Genomic DNA, 15,455 nt, shown 5'->3' on the forward strand with positions numbered 1-15,455 from the left:
GCATATATCACATTGGCAGATGTGCAGGTGAACGAGCCTCTGATAGTGTGGCTGATGTTATTAGGCCCTGTGATGGTGTCCCCTGAATAGATATGTGGGCACAGTTGGCAACGGGCTTTGTTGCAAGGATAGGTTCCTGGGTTAGTGGTTCTGTTGTGTGGTATGTAGTTGTTGGTGAGTATTTGCTTCAGGTTGGGGGGCTGTCTGTAGGCAAGGACTGGCCTGTCTCCCAAGATCTGTGAGAGTGTTGGGTCATCCTTCAGGATAGGTTGTAGATCCTTGATAATGCGTTGGAGGGGTTTTAGTTGGGGGCTGAAGGTGACGGCTAGTGGCGTTCTGTCATTTTCTTTGTTAGGCCTGTCCTGTAGTAGGTGACTTCTGGCTCTATCAGTCTGTTTCTTCACTTCTGCAGGTGGGTATTGTAGTTGTAAGAATGCTTGATAGAGATCTTGTAGGTGTTTGTCTCTGTCTGAGGGGTTGGAGCAAATGCGGTTGTGTCACAGAGCTTGGCTGTAGACAATGGATCGTGTGGTGTGGTCAGGGTGAAAGCTGGAGGCATGTAGGTAGGAATAACGGTCAGTAGGTTTCCGGCATAGGGTGGTGTTTTTGTGGCTATTGTTTATTAGCACTGTAGTGTCCAGGAAGTGGATTTCTTGTGTGGACTGGACCAGGCTGAGGTTGATGGTGGGATGGAAATTGTTGAAATCATGGTGGAATTCCTCAAGAGCTTCTTTTCCATGGGTCCAGATGATGAAGATGTCATCAATATAGCGCAAGTAGAGTAGGGGCATTAGGGGACGAGAGCTGAGGAATCGTTGTTCTAAGTCAGCCATAAAAATGTTGGCATACTGTGGGGCCATGCGGGTACCCATAGCAGTGCCGCTGATTTGAAGGTATACATTGTCCCCAAATGTAAAATAGTTATGGGTAAGGACAAAGTCACAAAGTTCAGCCACCAGGTTAGCGGTGACATTTTCGCGATCACAGACATGAAAGTTGCGATATTACAACAGAAAGACTTCAGAAACAGACTCCAAAGAGAGATTGCTGAATTGGAATTAATTTGCAAATTGGATACAATTAACTTAGGCTTGAATAGAGACTGGGAATGGTTGATTCATTATAAAAAGTAACCTATTTCCCCTTGTTTATTCCTCCCCCTCCCCCCCAATGTTCCTTAGACGTTCTTGTTAAATCCTGGATTTGTGCTGGACATGGCCCACCTTGATTATCATACACATTGTAAGGAGAGTGATCACTTTAGATAAGTTATTACCAGCAGGAGAGTGGGGTGGTGGGAGAGAAAACCTTTTGTAGTGATAAACACCCATTTTTTCATGGTCTGTGTTTATAAAAACATCTGTATTTTCCACAGTATGCATCCGATGAAGTGAGCTGTAGCTCACGAAAGCTTATGCTCAAATAAATTGGTTAGTCTCTAAGGTGCCACAAGTACTTCTTTTCTTTTTCCTGATAATAATGGCTTCCTTTAATCACTGCTGCAAAGTTCTGATGTGCTGTTAAAAGCTGTTTCCTGACAATGTGGTTAGTAGCCAGTCAGTTTAACTGCTTCATTTGCCCAACAGGTTTTACCTGAATGACATAAGTATCTCTGCATCCAGGTTTGGCTAGAACGATGCATGTCTGATATTCTTAGGGCCCAATTCTTCACCCATTTCCTTGGATGTCATGCCCCTTCACTTCAATGGGTAACTGAAGGCACAACCAGAATTTAGGCTTTTTATGACACAATTCGCTCCTCAGCACTGTGGGTGTTCCCATTGGTCTAATTTGGTAAAATATTTTGTTTAAATTCAGCTTTCACGATTAAATTTTATACATACATGTGGTAATTATGCCATATTAGATGTACTTGACAGTGCAGATTTCATAACATGCCACAGACAGGGGGCCATTAAATCCCTTTATTGAAACCAGAAACACTGCATAATTACAGATCTGATGAGGAAACTGCAAACGATATAAACTGCTTCTATTGCCAGCAAAATACAGTTATAACAGGAAGTTTAGACATACAAATATAAAGTGTTTCTTTCATGCCAGATGGTTTGTGTATAACAATGCCATGAGAAGTGTTTAATTGTGCTTCTATGAAACCTTTAAAGAAGGATGAGGTAGAGTTTCCTTTACCCAATATTTTCCCCACACACATCTGTTCCCTTAATACTTTTATATGCTTGGCTCTTGGTAAAATATCCTGTTAACTTGAACATTTATGAAAGCAGAGACTCTTCAGAGGGGTTTATTTCTCCCTGTTTAAGTTGACAATTTCTCCAACTTAAAACGCCAGAATTCCACCTATTTCTATCGTACATTAATAACCAATTCAGAAACTGATTTGACTGAGGCATTCATCGACCCAAACTTACCACGCTAATGAAAATGCTTTAATATAGCTTCATATAAAACCCCTATTACTGCTCATCATGATAAAGACCCTTCAATATCCAGTCAATTTATACGGCAGCAGCCCAGGCAATCCCACTAGGACGTGAAAGCTGGAGAGGAAAGAGATTAATTTCTTGGCACCATCTTAAATTAAGGGATGACCATAGTTAACAATTATCTAATTCTCCCCTTATCATGAGCCCTCGCCAGCTGCTGGCATGTTAGATAACAGAAAGGTTTTGTGGGCGTGGGATTTGAAAAGATATGGAACCTTTCCTCTTCGAGGGTTGGCTTGACTCTAGCACCTGACTCTGTTTGGTGGCCTATATGAAGTGAATTGCTGGTCTCAGTTAAGGTGTCAGGCTCTGATTCAGGAAAGCATGTGCATAACTTTGAGCACTTCAGCTTGTGATCAGCACTTTCCCAAATAGCGGGTCACATCGTAAATCATCACTCCAACATTTGGCACTAATTGACAGTCTTGTTCTCAGAGCTGAATGGGCCTAGAAATACTATGCGGACCCCAGAACAAGACTGACGTACTGCAGTGGAGCACTGCAGGAGAAGGTTATTCTGTCATTGCCCTTGCTGTACCTGTCCTGGGGACAGAAGGCTTTACCCTGGCACCTCCCACTAGCACTTAGTATTGACTGAAAATCATTGGAAGCCAAACACAATAGGAGCTACATTCGTATTCTAAATAAACTTGAGGATGTGACGGCAACATGGGGTGACACCAAAGACTAGAACCACCGGGGGTTGTCTTGTCTCAGGAGGGCAAAGACCAACTTTGAGGTATAAGAGAAAGGAAAAAGGACCCCTATGTTATCCACGTCACTGAGGAACACCCTTGGTGGAGGGGAAGGCGGGGGGGTGTGATTCATGAATGTTTTGGATCCTGGCTTGACTGAAACCAGCAACTCTGCAGAAAAAGCTGAGGTGAGAGACTATTTTAGACTACAGTTAAGTTTTAATCTAGCAGACGTGTGTTATACTTTTATTTGTAACCTTTGGCTCTTATTACCGTTCCTCGCTATCTCTTAAATCTCTACCTTTATTAATAAATTTATATTTGTTTTGAGTATTAATAGATTACAGTGCTGTGCTCTTGGATTGGAGCTTGTACTCAGTTGAATCAAACAAGCTGGTACTTGTGTTCTATTCCCTTGGGAGTTGCAATCCTCGTAATTACAGAGTGTCCCGTGACAGGGGCTGGACACTATCAGGAGGATGCTTTTGGAGTGGCTCAGGGACTGGGATGTACCTATTGTTAACCTGCAAGGCAAAGTAAGGGCCAGCAGAGCCCAGAGGAGAGTGTTTGAATGGCTGAAGGGCTGGCAGTGACAGGGAGCTGAGAGCCAGCTACCATAAGAAAGACTTCCTCATGCTGGATGCTGCAGGGTAACAATGTGACTCAGAGTCCTGGGTACCCTAAGAAAGTGTCACAGCCATTGCTTGCTTTTCTTCTGGAAACTTCTTAAAGATTATGGGTGGGTTTGGGGTTGCTGGGGAATTTAAAAAAAAAATTAAACCAAATTATTTTAAAATCCATGTATATTTTAAAAAGAAAACCAAAAGTTTGTAAATATTCCTGTACAGAAAGTTATCAGAGGCTCCTCTTTTCTTATCTCAATCACTTTTACAGTTACGCCAGATGTACTAGATCTGACGACGCCTTCAGTGTGTCTGATCCTGCTGGATGGCAAGCATCTCCGATAGCTGCTGAGCACCATCAGCTCCCACTTAAGTCCACTGCTAAGCACCTGGCAGGATCAAGTTCTAAAACAGACTTAAATGTACCAAGAGGATTAACTATTGTATGGATGGAAAGAGAACATATTTTACTTAATATTTTTCCAAAGACATAGTTGGTCATTAACATAAGTGATTCCCCATGGGGGTTATTACAAAGAATTGTACAGGCATTTGTAAATCATGGTTACTTTCTTCTTCAAAGTCTTAGTCTCTTTTCTTACAATAACCTCACCCAGCCAGCAATTCTAAACATTTAGGCAACATAACTTCCAAAACCTAAAGTTAGACTCCTGAATCTTTATCTGGACTCCTGAAAAAATGGCCAAATTTTCATAAGTGCTTAGCACCCAGCAGCTCCCATTGACTGTTAGGGCCCAATTTTAATATCTTGGCCTTAATAATTCAGGTAAAAAGTGACTGATAGTGTCTGGTTTTTTAAATCACAATTTTTTAAATGAGCAAACCCAGAATAAATATATCCCCCAAAACATTGATTCTTTCTATTCTTTCTTTTTTTGGTGGGGGGATTTATTTTGTGTATTTCAACACAGGTCTTCCTTCAGAGTAAAGGAGTCACATGGGTCTATCCACACTGGCACCAGCAGAGTGTTTCAACATGATTGGTGCTAGTAAGGTACTAGCATGGTTCTCTAGCCCATGGGGGCAGAGGGTTTTCTGGGTTTTTTTGTGTCTGAGAAATGACTTTTGCAATTGTGCCACAGACCAAAAAGCATGACCTGTCTGATTTGGTAGCATTTTTCCACCTACTTTGCACTGGTGTAAATGACTGCACAAGGACAATGGACAATCAAGTCCCCATCTGTGCAATTGGGGACACCTATAGCATGGTTTGGCTAATACAGTTGTCAGATTTTTCCATCTGGTCAGGGAAAATATATTGGAACCTAGGCTAATAAACACCATGTTTAATAAAGGAATAGGTAGGACGATTCTAATACAAGTGTTCCTTTATGAATGCAGTTACGGGATAACCTTCCTATATGAGGAAATGTCTTCCTAGCTCCCAGCTTCTGTGCTCATAACAAGGCAGACTTTTTAAGATTTCTCCCATGCCCCCTAAGCCAAAAATATGAGATCACACCACCAATCAGTTAGGTTGCACTATTTCCATTTTGCAGGTGGGCAAGTGGAGTCAAAAAGAGGCTAGATGACTTGCCCATGATTGCAGAGTTAATGTCAGAGCCAGAACTGAAACTCTGGAGTATGTGGCTCCTCAGCCTTTGCTCAGACTCCCATCCTTTCTAATATGTGGCCCATTTTGCAAATGGAATCAAAGAACTCAGGGTAAAAAGTTTTTGGCTAGGGTTTTGTGTTATGCTCCAGGTATTAATAGCCTACTCAGCTTTCAGTTATAATTTGGTTAAATACATGGAAAGAAATCAGAATTCAGAGGTATATTTTGCATTTCATGAAGGCCATGAGAGCCCAGACTTACACTTTAGACTAAAGATGTTTTTGTTCATTATATTTAATAGAATTTGAATTAATGGAATGCCCTGCACGTTCTTGTCTAGAGGCTGACCATTTGTAAGGAAATAGAGGTTTAAAAGTTTTCATAAAAGTATTTTGGAAGAAGAGGTTTCCAGACTGGGATGAGTAAAACACCTGCAATAAAATGTATTGTGCAGATAAAAGCCCATCACCTTTTTCCTCATTCTGCTGCTCTTTAATGACTTCCACACTCTTTGACCAGAAATCTGTTTCAGCGCGAAAGAAATTGCCTTTCCAGCACCATAGGGAATTAACTGCAAAGGACCCATTAATATGAGTTACTGACTGTGCTAAAATTTAGCCCCAAGGAGTACCCATGGAAAAATATTAGCAGATGCTTAACACTCACCAGCAGCCAGTTCTTCCCTCCCCCCAGTGCCTCCCACCCACTGGCAGCCCTGCCGATTAACTTCTCCTCCTCCCTTCAGAATCTCCCACCTGCAGGCAGCTCCGCCAATCTACTCCTCCCCCTCCCTCCCAGCGCCTCCTGTGAGCAGCTGTTCTGCAGCATGCAGGAAGCGCAGGGGGGAGAGGAGCAGGGACTGGGCAGAGGTGTGGGGGAAGGGGTGGAGTGGGGGTAGGGCCTGTGCCCTAAGCAGGGGTTGAGCACCCCAGGGAAAGGAAAAAGCTGGCACCTACCTGTACCAACATTACTTGCAAAATAGGTGAGGGGGAGAAAGACCCAGGCGATGACTGAAAGCACAGACACTGACTGCCCAGGGGAGCTATAAATACAAACTTCTTACAAATAGATTTTTAAGGCCAAAAAGAACCGTTATGATCATCTAGTCTGACCTCCTACACAGCATAGGCTGTAGCTCATCCAGTAAACTCTGCATCAAGTCCATAACCTCTGGCAGAGCTACAGCATATTTTCTAGAAAGACATCTCCAATCTTGAGTTAAAGATTCCAAGTGATGGAGAACCCACCCCATCTCTGGGTAAGTCTTCAGTATTAGCCCTGCTTTAGGTATCTGGAATGCCGGTGTGCCTACACTGCAATAAAAGACCCACAGCAACAAGTCTCAGAGCCTGGGTCAGCTGACTTCGGCTCATGGGGCTTGCGTTTTCAGCTAAAAACAGCAGTATAGAAGTTAGGGTTTGGGCTAGAGCTTGGGCTCTGTAACCTGGTGACAGGGGAGGGTCCCAGGCTCCAGTCCAATCATCTGCACTGCTATTTTTAGCCCTGGAGCACATGCCCAAGTCAGTTGGTCCCAGCTCTGAGACTTGCTGTAGTTTTTTTATTGCAGCATAGACCTACACTGTGATACAAGTACACACACCTGCATGCTGCTTTTCTCTCATTATTGGGCCTGTCTCCTCTGTGCACTATATGCAGGGTCATGAAGAGGTGAAAGGAGTCTGAGCGAGGCCTGGAAGATCAATCACTGTGTCATGCTCTGACAGGGCATTGCAACATTTGCTCTAGGACGTTGCATTGTTACATACTGAAGCAAAGGAAAGGGGCTAAGTGATCTGAGGAGATTACATAGGTTGCTCTATAGATAACACTGGACAAGAGTCCCTCCTCTCCTTCCCCACTGGTGATGGGTCTGTGAAATAGCTCTCAACTCTTGCCTCTTCTGCCTTGCCCACTACCAGTTGCTTGGACACGAGGGATGGTTCACATATCGGGTATGTCTGCACATCAAGCTGAAGGTGCGACTTGCAGCTCAATGAGACATACCCACACTAATTCTGACTGAGCTAGCATGCTAAAAACAGAAGCGCAGCTGTAGTAGTTTAAGGAGCTAGCTTCCCTGTGTACAATCCCTTCTAAGACCCTGGGCCTCTGTTCGGATGGCTAGCCCCTCCTGCTGCTCCCACCATCGCGGCTTACACTCTGTTTTTAGCATGCTAGCTCTATCAGTGCTAGCATGGGTATGTCTCCTCAATCTGGGAATTGCACCTCTAACTTGAAGTGTGGACACACCCTATTGTGTGTCCATTCCCACCAGCACATGCTGAACCCTTACCTTTCAAATGCCCTATTTTTCAGATTGCCATTCTCCAGGTGTAATATAGAATAAGGACAAGAGAATCACCAGCACTTAGGCAGGGAAGGTTCAATTATATCTCCCTGCACTCCAGTGGTGATTCATCCAGAAAAAGGGCAGGTGGTATTGCCACTGCGGTCCCTCAGGGATTTCTGCTCGGGGATGTGGGCAGACTTCGCTTATGGCTGGGGTTTTCTGGGAATCCTTCTCATGGACACTGTTGAAGATTATATTGAGTGAGAACATCCAATGGCCATGTCCCCCTGGCCAACATCTCCCATTTTTTGGTCCTTGCTGCCCTCCTAACTCCCCGGGCAAGGAAATTACATTTGCTTTGTGCTGCCACAACCTCCTCTGGATGGACTTTCTACCCTGAGGATCCTTTGCCAGAGTTCTCACCAGAATAAATAATTGTTACCCCTGGGTGTATTTACCCTGAACTGCTATTACGAATATGGCAATGCAATGACAGCTGCTAATTCCACAACTCCTGCATCATCAAGGTTTGTATAAAACACTAGTTTTTGTGGACCTCTGAAATGGGATCTCATTTTTAGGACTTTTTTCCCCGACAGAAGAATAGCTGAAACTAAACTGAAAATTAGGAACATGCTCAAGGCTGAAAATAATAATCAAAGAATGAAGTGGGGGAAAGAAAGAACTTGCAAAAATTATAGTTCATCATTATCATTTTAAAGTACCACTGTTTGTAAAGCATACACATGTGAGAGGCTGAATTGCATTTGATCAACCCAATTAAACATTAAATAATTGCAGCCAATTATGCAAATATCACACAATTATTAATTTGTTGATCTTTTCTGAACAGCCTCAAATGTTCCTAATGTTAGACTATCTTATTTCTTAAATGATCAATTAGTGTAACCATAACTAAGTGATGAAGAATGGATAATTGCCTAGTTATGATGTACCATAGCCTTTCTATGTTAATCTGCTACAATTAAACAAATAGCGCTCATGGAAAAGAGATGTGCAGATGTTCTTTTACAATCTATCAGCTCAGGGAATAGCATGGTTCCTTCCTAAACTTTATGGGCTAAAATAAGGAGAACACAGTATCTCTCAAGTGCTCACTGTTATTTACAAATGTTATTTCTTGGAATTTTATGATAAAAGGATAAAATAATACAGATGCAGAACACAGGCTATGTATTTCCACACAGGATTGTCATGCAAGATCAAAATACTCTGCTGGTTTATTTAGTATATAATGTTTAAAACCTGGAACCTATTCACCCAGAGCCTGAATGAAAATAATCAAGGCTGTTTGAATTCATTAAGAGGGAGCAAAAGTATTCACAGAGGTGACACCAGCTGACTGGGAGCGCTCCACATGGTTTCACTTTTTCTCTAGGAAATAGCTCAGATTTTTGTGGACCTTCCAATTTTGTCCTCTGTTAGCCCTTGCACTTTTGAGGTCTCCAGCAGTACAAGAGGTGAAGAGGTAAGACAGGAGGTCTAACTCAGGTCTCCCCAAAAGTCAGTGTAGACCACCCCAAGTACAGGCCAATGTCGAGCCCCACTTAAAATTATTGTAGTCTGATTTAAGAACAGTTTCACTCACCTCTTTAAGGAGTCAACCACTCTAAATCAATCATTGTAACTGGTCTTCATTTCTTCACTCTGACTTGTGAGTAGATTACTGTCAGCACTGTCCATGGGGAATTTGATTTGCAACTTCTTTTAATACTATTGATATCTCAAGTATGGGAGTAGCACATCCAATTCCCCAGGCATCTCGTTAAACCGAACCACCTAGACTTTTGCTATCAAAGACAATTATCTAAGCTAAACGTGAGGGAACAGGTTACAGTCCAGTAATAGGAAGCCATTTAGTCTCACTCATGACGTAACCTTGTATGAGTTCTGTGACACACACTCTAGTCAAAGGCACTCCAGTTGTGGTACTTGCCTTGTTGGAAAAACGCTTTTACCCCACATCATATCTCAATGTGTCCCCCATGTTAATTTTTCCAGTAGACGAATAACAAACCAACAAAAACCAACAAACTAACAGTGGCCTATGATACACCGCAAGAAACTGAACAGAGAACAGAGAGCAGAGTACTACTGCTACCATAAATGAAATAACATTTTGTGCTTGTAGGTATAGTCTAAATAGAACACTGTCCAACAACTCACTCTGAACAATTGTCACTGGTAACCTTCAACTGTTCTTCAATAAGGTATCAGAAGAGACTACAGAAAGATGTGTCTAACTCACCACTCATGGGACCAGCAGAAAATGATGGCCTAGTAGAGACTGAGGGTTAATGTTTGACCAAATATTGTACAAGAAACCCCTGTGGATAATTTTAAGTGGTGGCTTAAAACAGTGGGCTGCCCATTAGAGATGATGCTTAGTATATTTTACATTGTGTTAGCAATTGCTAGTTAGAGGTGGGGTCTGTTAGAAAGTGTGGGAGAGAAACTCTTCCCCCCTTATTAAAAAAATACTAGTTAGTTCCCAAAATACTGCTGTATGGCTAGTGTAAAATGTAGGATTTGATTTTATGCAGGTGTAACTCCATTGACAGCTATGAAGTTACATCAGTTATATGCCAGAGTAACAGAAGAAGCAGGCCCCTAGCATTTTGGAGTATTGCTACAGAATACTGTAGTTCCTTTTTGGCAAGAGACATCTTAAAACTAGTTGAGAAAAGTGTGCACATAGATGAGAAAGCTTATATGGATGGTGGCATATTTAAGGATTAAAGAAAAGGTGCAGAAGTTATTAATTTTCCTAATTGTGAGCTAACAGCTCTGTATCTGCTTCCAAATAGCAACAAGAGAGTGTATCTTGAGTCAAGTGGTGTATGAAGAGGTAAGGGAACATGGTAGTGCAGAATGACAAAGGGCGAACGAAATCCCTCTGTTCTCCTGCACTGAGCACTTTCCACTGGCAAGCAGGGGAAGATGTAGGAGAACCCATACTGGAAAGCCATGGCCTCTTCAGAAAAATAGAAAGATCATATTAAGAAACAAGTGAGCCAGCCAGGCCAGGGAGCACTGTAAAGCCTTGGGTGGGGAAAGATCACTACTAGCTCTTGTAAGCTGATTTAGGAGTGCTGTTGCTGGGCTCTGAAGGGATTTCCCCCAATTCATCATCATTCTAAAGAAGCGGTTGCTCTGACATGGGGCCTTAAAAGGTGAGGGTATGATGTTGGCAGAATAAAAAACAGGGGCTCCTCAGGGCTCTGGGAATGCAGCGAGGAACCTCCCACACAAGTGGAGTAACAGAGAAAAACAATCCATTGCCTGAGGATGCAAATGAAATAGGACTAAAGGATAGTAACTGTTCTCCTAAGTAATGGGCAACTTTTTTTATATGGCAGTCTGCTCCGGTAGTGGTGGCAGTTGAAAAAACACCGTGGCTTACACTGAAGAGCAGTTGAAGAGTATTTGACAAGTTTTTGGACTGTACATAAGACACAAGGAGGCACCAAGAAAACGGTTGGGACAGTTCTATTGCTTACATCTAGCACCTCTAACAAGAAGATAGGCTTCTATTAGCAAGACTATGGTATCAATCATAATGATTGTGTTCACATTCCCTGGTATGTGGAAACAATCACCCTGGGGAGGAAAGGGAGAACACAGACTACCCTACGCACAGCTCTAAACAGGCAGCTACAGAAAATCGGCGATTGTTCTGGTGTAATGGTTTGGCCTGTCGGGTAGAGTACAGAAGGTCTGATTCCCGCCACTCTGCATTCATGACACCAGGAGTGTCCATTCGCTGTCTTCTCTTCCATACTGAAACAAAAACAAAGAACATATTTCAGGAAATAAAGGTAACTCTGCACCAACAAAATTTTCCCAGGACCTGATTCTTGTTCACTCTAAGGCCCTTTTCCACCACTCTGGCAGGGTAAAGAGACCTGTAGGGAGGAGTAATTATAATTTACACCCACTTCAAAGCTCCTTTCCACTGCCATAGCTGCCCCCCATAAAACAGATTATTTGTGGTTTTATTCCTTAGCTTCAGTCTGTGTTTTAAACAAAGCTGAAGGCAGTTTGACACTTTATCCATCTCTACGTGAGTAGGCTGTGAAGGGGTGAAGATACTCTCCTGTGAGATGATATAAAGCAGACCAGTCCTGCTTTGATGGAGGTGTCTATGCATTTAATACAACCTGTGTTAAAAGTTCCGCAACTATTCCCTGTGGCCATTTTACTAATCTGCTCACATGTGCAGCCCCTGCTCAGGCCCCAGTATGCAAATGCGTCTATTTTCCCTTTTTTTAAAAAGTAGCTTTTTATTACATCTTTTTTTATTAAACCTGAAATAAATCTAACCACAAATACCACAGAGTAAAATTAGAGAAGATGTTACACCAACATAGTAAACCAAATAAAACAGATCTACTGTGGATGAAGAATGAGTCTGCTCTCACTGTGTAATAAACAGGGTTACAGAAGGCAGGGATGAAAAAGACCTACCATCTGTCTCTTCAAGACAGTCCCAGGGCAGAGGACAGTTAGCTATTACACTGACACTGCATTTGATCTTAAACTGAAGGTAAACAGTTCTAAGGCTCTCGGTCACAAACCCTGTAATCAGACACAGCTCATTCATTTAGGTAAATTATATGTGGACACAGGTTAGTAGTAGATGGAGCACTGGATCCTCCTGAGAGAGGGCATGGAAACTCTCTGCAACAATGGGACAAGGAATTGTTCAGAGTCCAGAGTGGGCTGGAAGGGCCATTTGTGACTGTCTGGCCACAGAGGGTGGAAGGAAGTTACCTTTCAACTTCTACATAAACACTGAGGGAGACCATGGCGGACCTGGGTGGAGAAAGGACTATTGCTATACAAATTAGCCCTGGGAAGGGCCAAGAAAAAGATTATTCGAGCCCAGGAGGGCTGAACATTGTTTTGGGTTTGGACTTTTGTTTATCTTTGGAAGGTGAGGACTTTGGCTTTTAACTAGCGAGTCACGTGTACCATGAAGGTGAAGGTAAAGCCCTGTTACAGTGAGAGAAACAGCGGTAAGAGTAGAGAGATGGCAAATCAGTAAATGATGTGGGATTGTGGTTAAGGGGCAGGTGGAGGTAAAGTCTAATCTCAAATATCGGTCATGTCTACTCAATTATTACTTATATTACAATAGCACCTAAAAGCCCTGACATCAAGTCCCACTGTGCTAGGTGCTGTACGTATACATAGTATGAGACAGTCCTTGCCGTGAGGAGTCTACAATCTAAACAGACAGACAAACCAGGGAATTAGTATCCTTGCTTTACAGATAAAAGAGGCAGCATAGTAATGAAATAATTTGCCCAAAGTCATACAGGGAACTGTGGCAGACCCAGGAATGGAACCCAGATCTCCTGACTCAAAAGCACTGGACTGGGATTCAGATTATCTCTAGACTTCACCTGTGGGTCAGACTAAGATGACAGAGAGCTGAGGGCAGCGGCATACGGAAAGCACTGTAGTCTATACATCTTTAGTAGCCCAGTATACACACTGAAATGGAGTGTGGAAGCATGGAGACCATATGAGAAAAACCTTAGGGCAGAAGAGCAATCTAAAAGATGAATTCCCAAGAAGAGGAAAAGCTCTTGGCTTGTTACTGTGTTCACTTGAAGAAACAGCATTTGGGAGGGCTGTCTTTGAAGGCAAGTGGCTGAACAGCTCTCTGTACAACACAACACCACAATGTCTTCTAACAGTCCTTGGGGATATTTCTTCTCCTTGTTGCTAATTCTGCTATCACTGGACAGAGATTTGCAGTGCAGCTCACAGAATGTGTTACACCATGCTCGAAAAGCAGGGTTCCATTCATGACATTTACAGGCCAGTTCCTTTTCCCTACCATGGGTGCTTCATGCTTCCCTGGCACTGCAAAGCAACCAAATGCCAGTTTAACCAAACAGTGCAAGATTCCCCCAGCATGGGCTAATCCCTGAGTAGCAAAGAGACGCTGTAATGTAGAAACTGGAGAAAAGGGAGTTGGCTCTAACCCTAGTGATCCTTTACTATTGGAACGGCCCCTTGGGGGTCCTAGGCAGTTGGTATAAGTCACAGCAGCTGTGAGGCTCCTCTGATTCACACTAGAAATTGGCCTGGCTCAAGCACTGGGCAATGAGGCACCATAAAGGCTCCTGTCTCCCTTCACATCCACCCAAGCTGTACTGAGCAGAGGCTGCATCAGCAGTTTCCATTAAAAGAGGTGAGTTCTTTATGCTGACGTTTACTCTGCTAATTAGGATAACTACTGCTATTAATTCACCTGTCAAGCAACTGAGTGAAACTCAAAAAACTTGGGAATTTATCTGAACCTCCAGAACCTGCAAAAATGGGCAGGATATCTCATGAAAACAAGCTCTCTTGTGAGACTTCCAGTACCTCCTGCTTCTTTTTGTAAGAACAGCCTCACTCAGACTTCAGTGTCTCACCCTGTTCAGAACCAAGAAATGCAGAGGTGCATAAAACTGAAATCACAATCCAGACTCCCATAAATTCCCTGAAAGGGTCAGTATGGATTCATTTTTTTTGCCAAAGGTTTGTGTTCATTCTCAGATTTTAGAAAGGAAGGATGGTTGTGCAGTTAAGACACTATATTGGGACTAAGAAGATGAGATTCTATTTCTGGATTGGCCACAGACTTCCTGTGTAACCTGGGCAAATCACTCAATCTCTGCTCCTCTGCTTCTGATCTGTAAAATGGGGATAACAATACTTACGTCTCTAGCCAACCCTCTCTACCACTATTTTCTCAGGCTTGCCTATTTAGAGTAGCAGGACTGTCTCTTATTATTATATATTTGTACAGTGCCTAGCAAAATGGGGCCCTGATATTGATCATGTCCTTTAAATTCTACCCTAATACAAATAATTTCACCTGAAACTGTTCACCTATCCCACCCAAATTGCTTTCTGATCTACACTTTAAAAATAAACAAGCTTTCACTGCATCCTCCTTAAAAATACAAATCATCATGAAGAAAGCCATAAATAATCTACAATATTTAGGACCACTGGCCATATTAGCCAAAACATTCAGGGCTTTTTATTTAGGGAAGGAGATTGCCAGCATTGATTGGCATTTCAGAGGCAGTGCAATTCCCAGAGAGAACCTCATCTTTAAATCCTCTAACTCAAGCTGTCAAAGAACACAGTATTCTGTGATTGATGCATTCATAACCACACCAGTGCTATATACAGAGTAAATTATTTCATCTAAAATCTCTATGGATCTTTAGTGATCACAATTTCCGTTCAGTGACACAAGTGTAAACATATATTGCAGTGTTCCCGTCTCTTGCTACTGCCATGAGAAATGTAATCAGTTCTGCCCACAGAGTTCTAATTAGTCATTCTAGTGCTACTTCCCACTGAACAGCTGTTCAAATCCAAGTAAATCCTGTTGCACATGGAGGACTGTGGATTACAAAAAACAGTAAATGGCAGGAAAACAGATCTGGGTGCAAAATAATCAAAGAAATCTGAAAATGTTGAACTAGCATGTATTGCATACAAGGGAACTGGATGCCAGCGGTGATTAGTAATTGGATACGGAGTGATTCACCTCTAGGTTACTGGTTCAAATGCAGCACTCACCGTTGGAACTGAAAGTGCCTATCATCTAATCACTGTCAGTTGGCATACACAAAATGAATTAGTAGTCTCAGTCCAGCTCCTCATATAGAGACCACTATGACAAATGGGCCTAATTCATACAGCATCTTTATGCAGAAGAACACACAAGCCCTTTACATGCTAAATACAAATATATGGGAATCATTTCCT

General features: G+C 42.5%; 1 protein-coding gene across 3 annotated transcripts in view; it reads right to left on the reverse strand.

Moving 5' to 3' along the window:
• Positions 1–1,908: 1,908 nt before the first annotated feature.
• The window catches only part of BCAT1 (branched chain amino acid transaminase 1), a 108,572-nt gene continuing 95,025 nt past the window's right edge, over positions 1,909–15,455 (reverse strand). For all 3 annotated transcript variants that reach the window (XM_073318390.1, XM_073318399.1, XM_073318383.1), the window contains one exon: positions 1,909–11,450. In XM_073318390.1, the coding sequence (XP_073174491.1) occupies positions 11,409–11,450 (42 nt within the window). In that variant the 3' untranslated portion in view covers positions 1,909–11,408. The remainder of the gene's footprint in view (positions 11,451–15,455) is intronic.

Source organism: Lepidochelys kempii, chromosome 1 (assembly GCF_965140265.1).
Source record: "Lepidochelys kempii isolate rLepKem1 chromosome 1, rLepKem1.hap2, whole genome shotgun sequence".
NCBI lineage: Eukaryota > Metazoa > Chordata > Testudines > Cheloniidae > Lepidochelys > Lepidochelys kempii.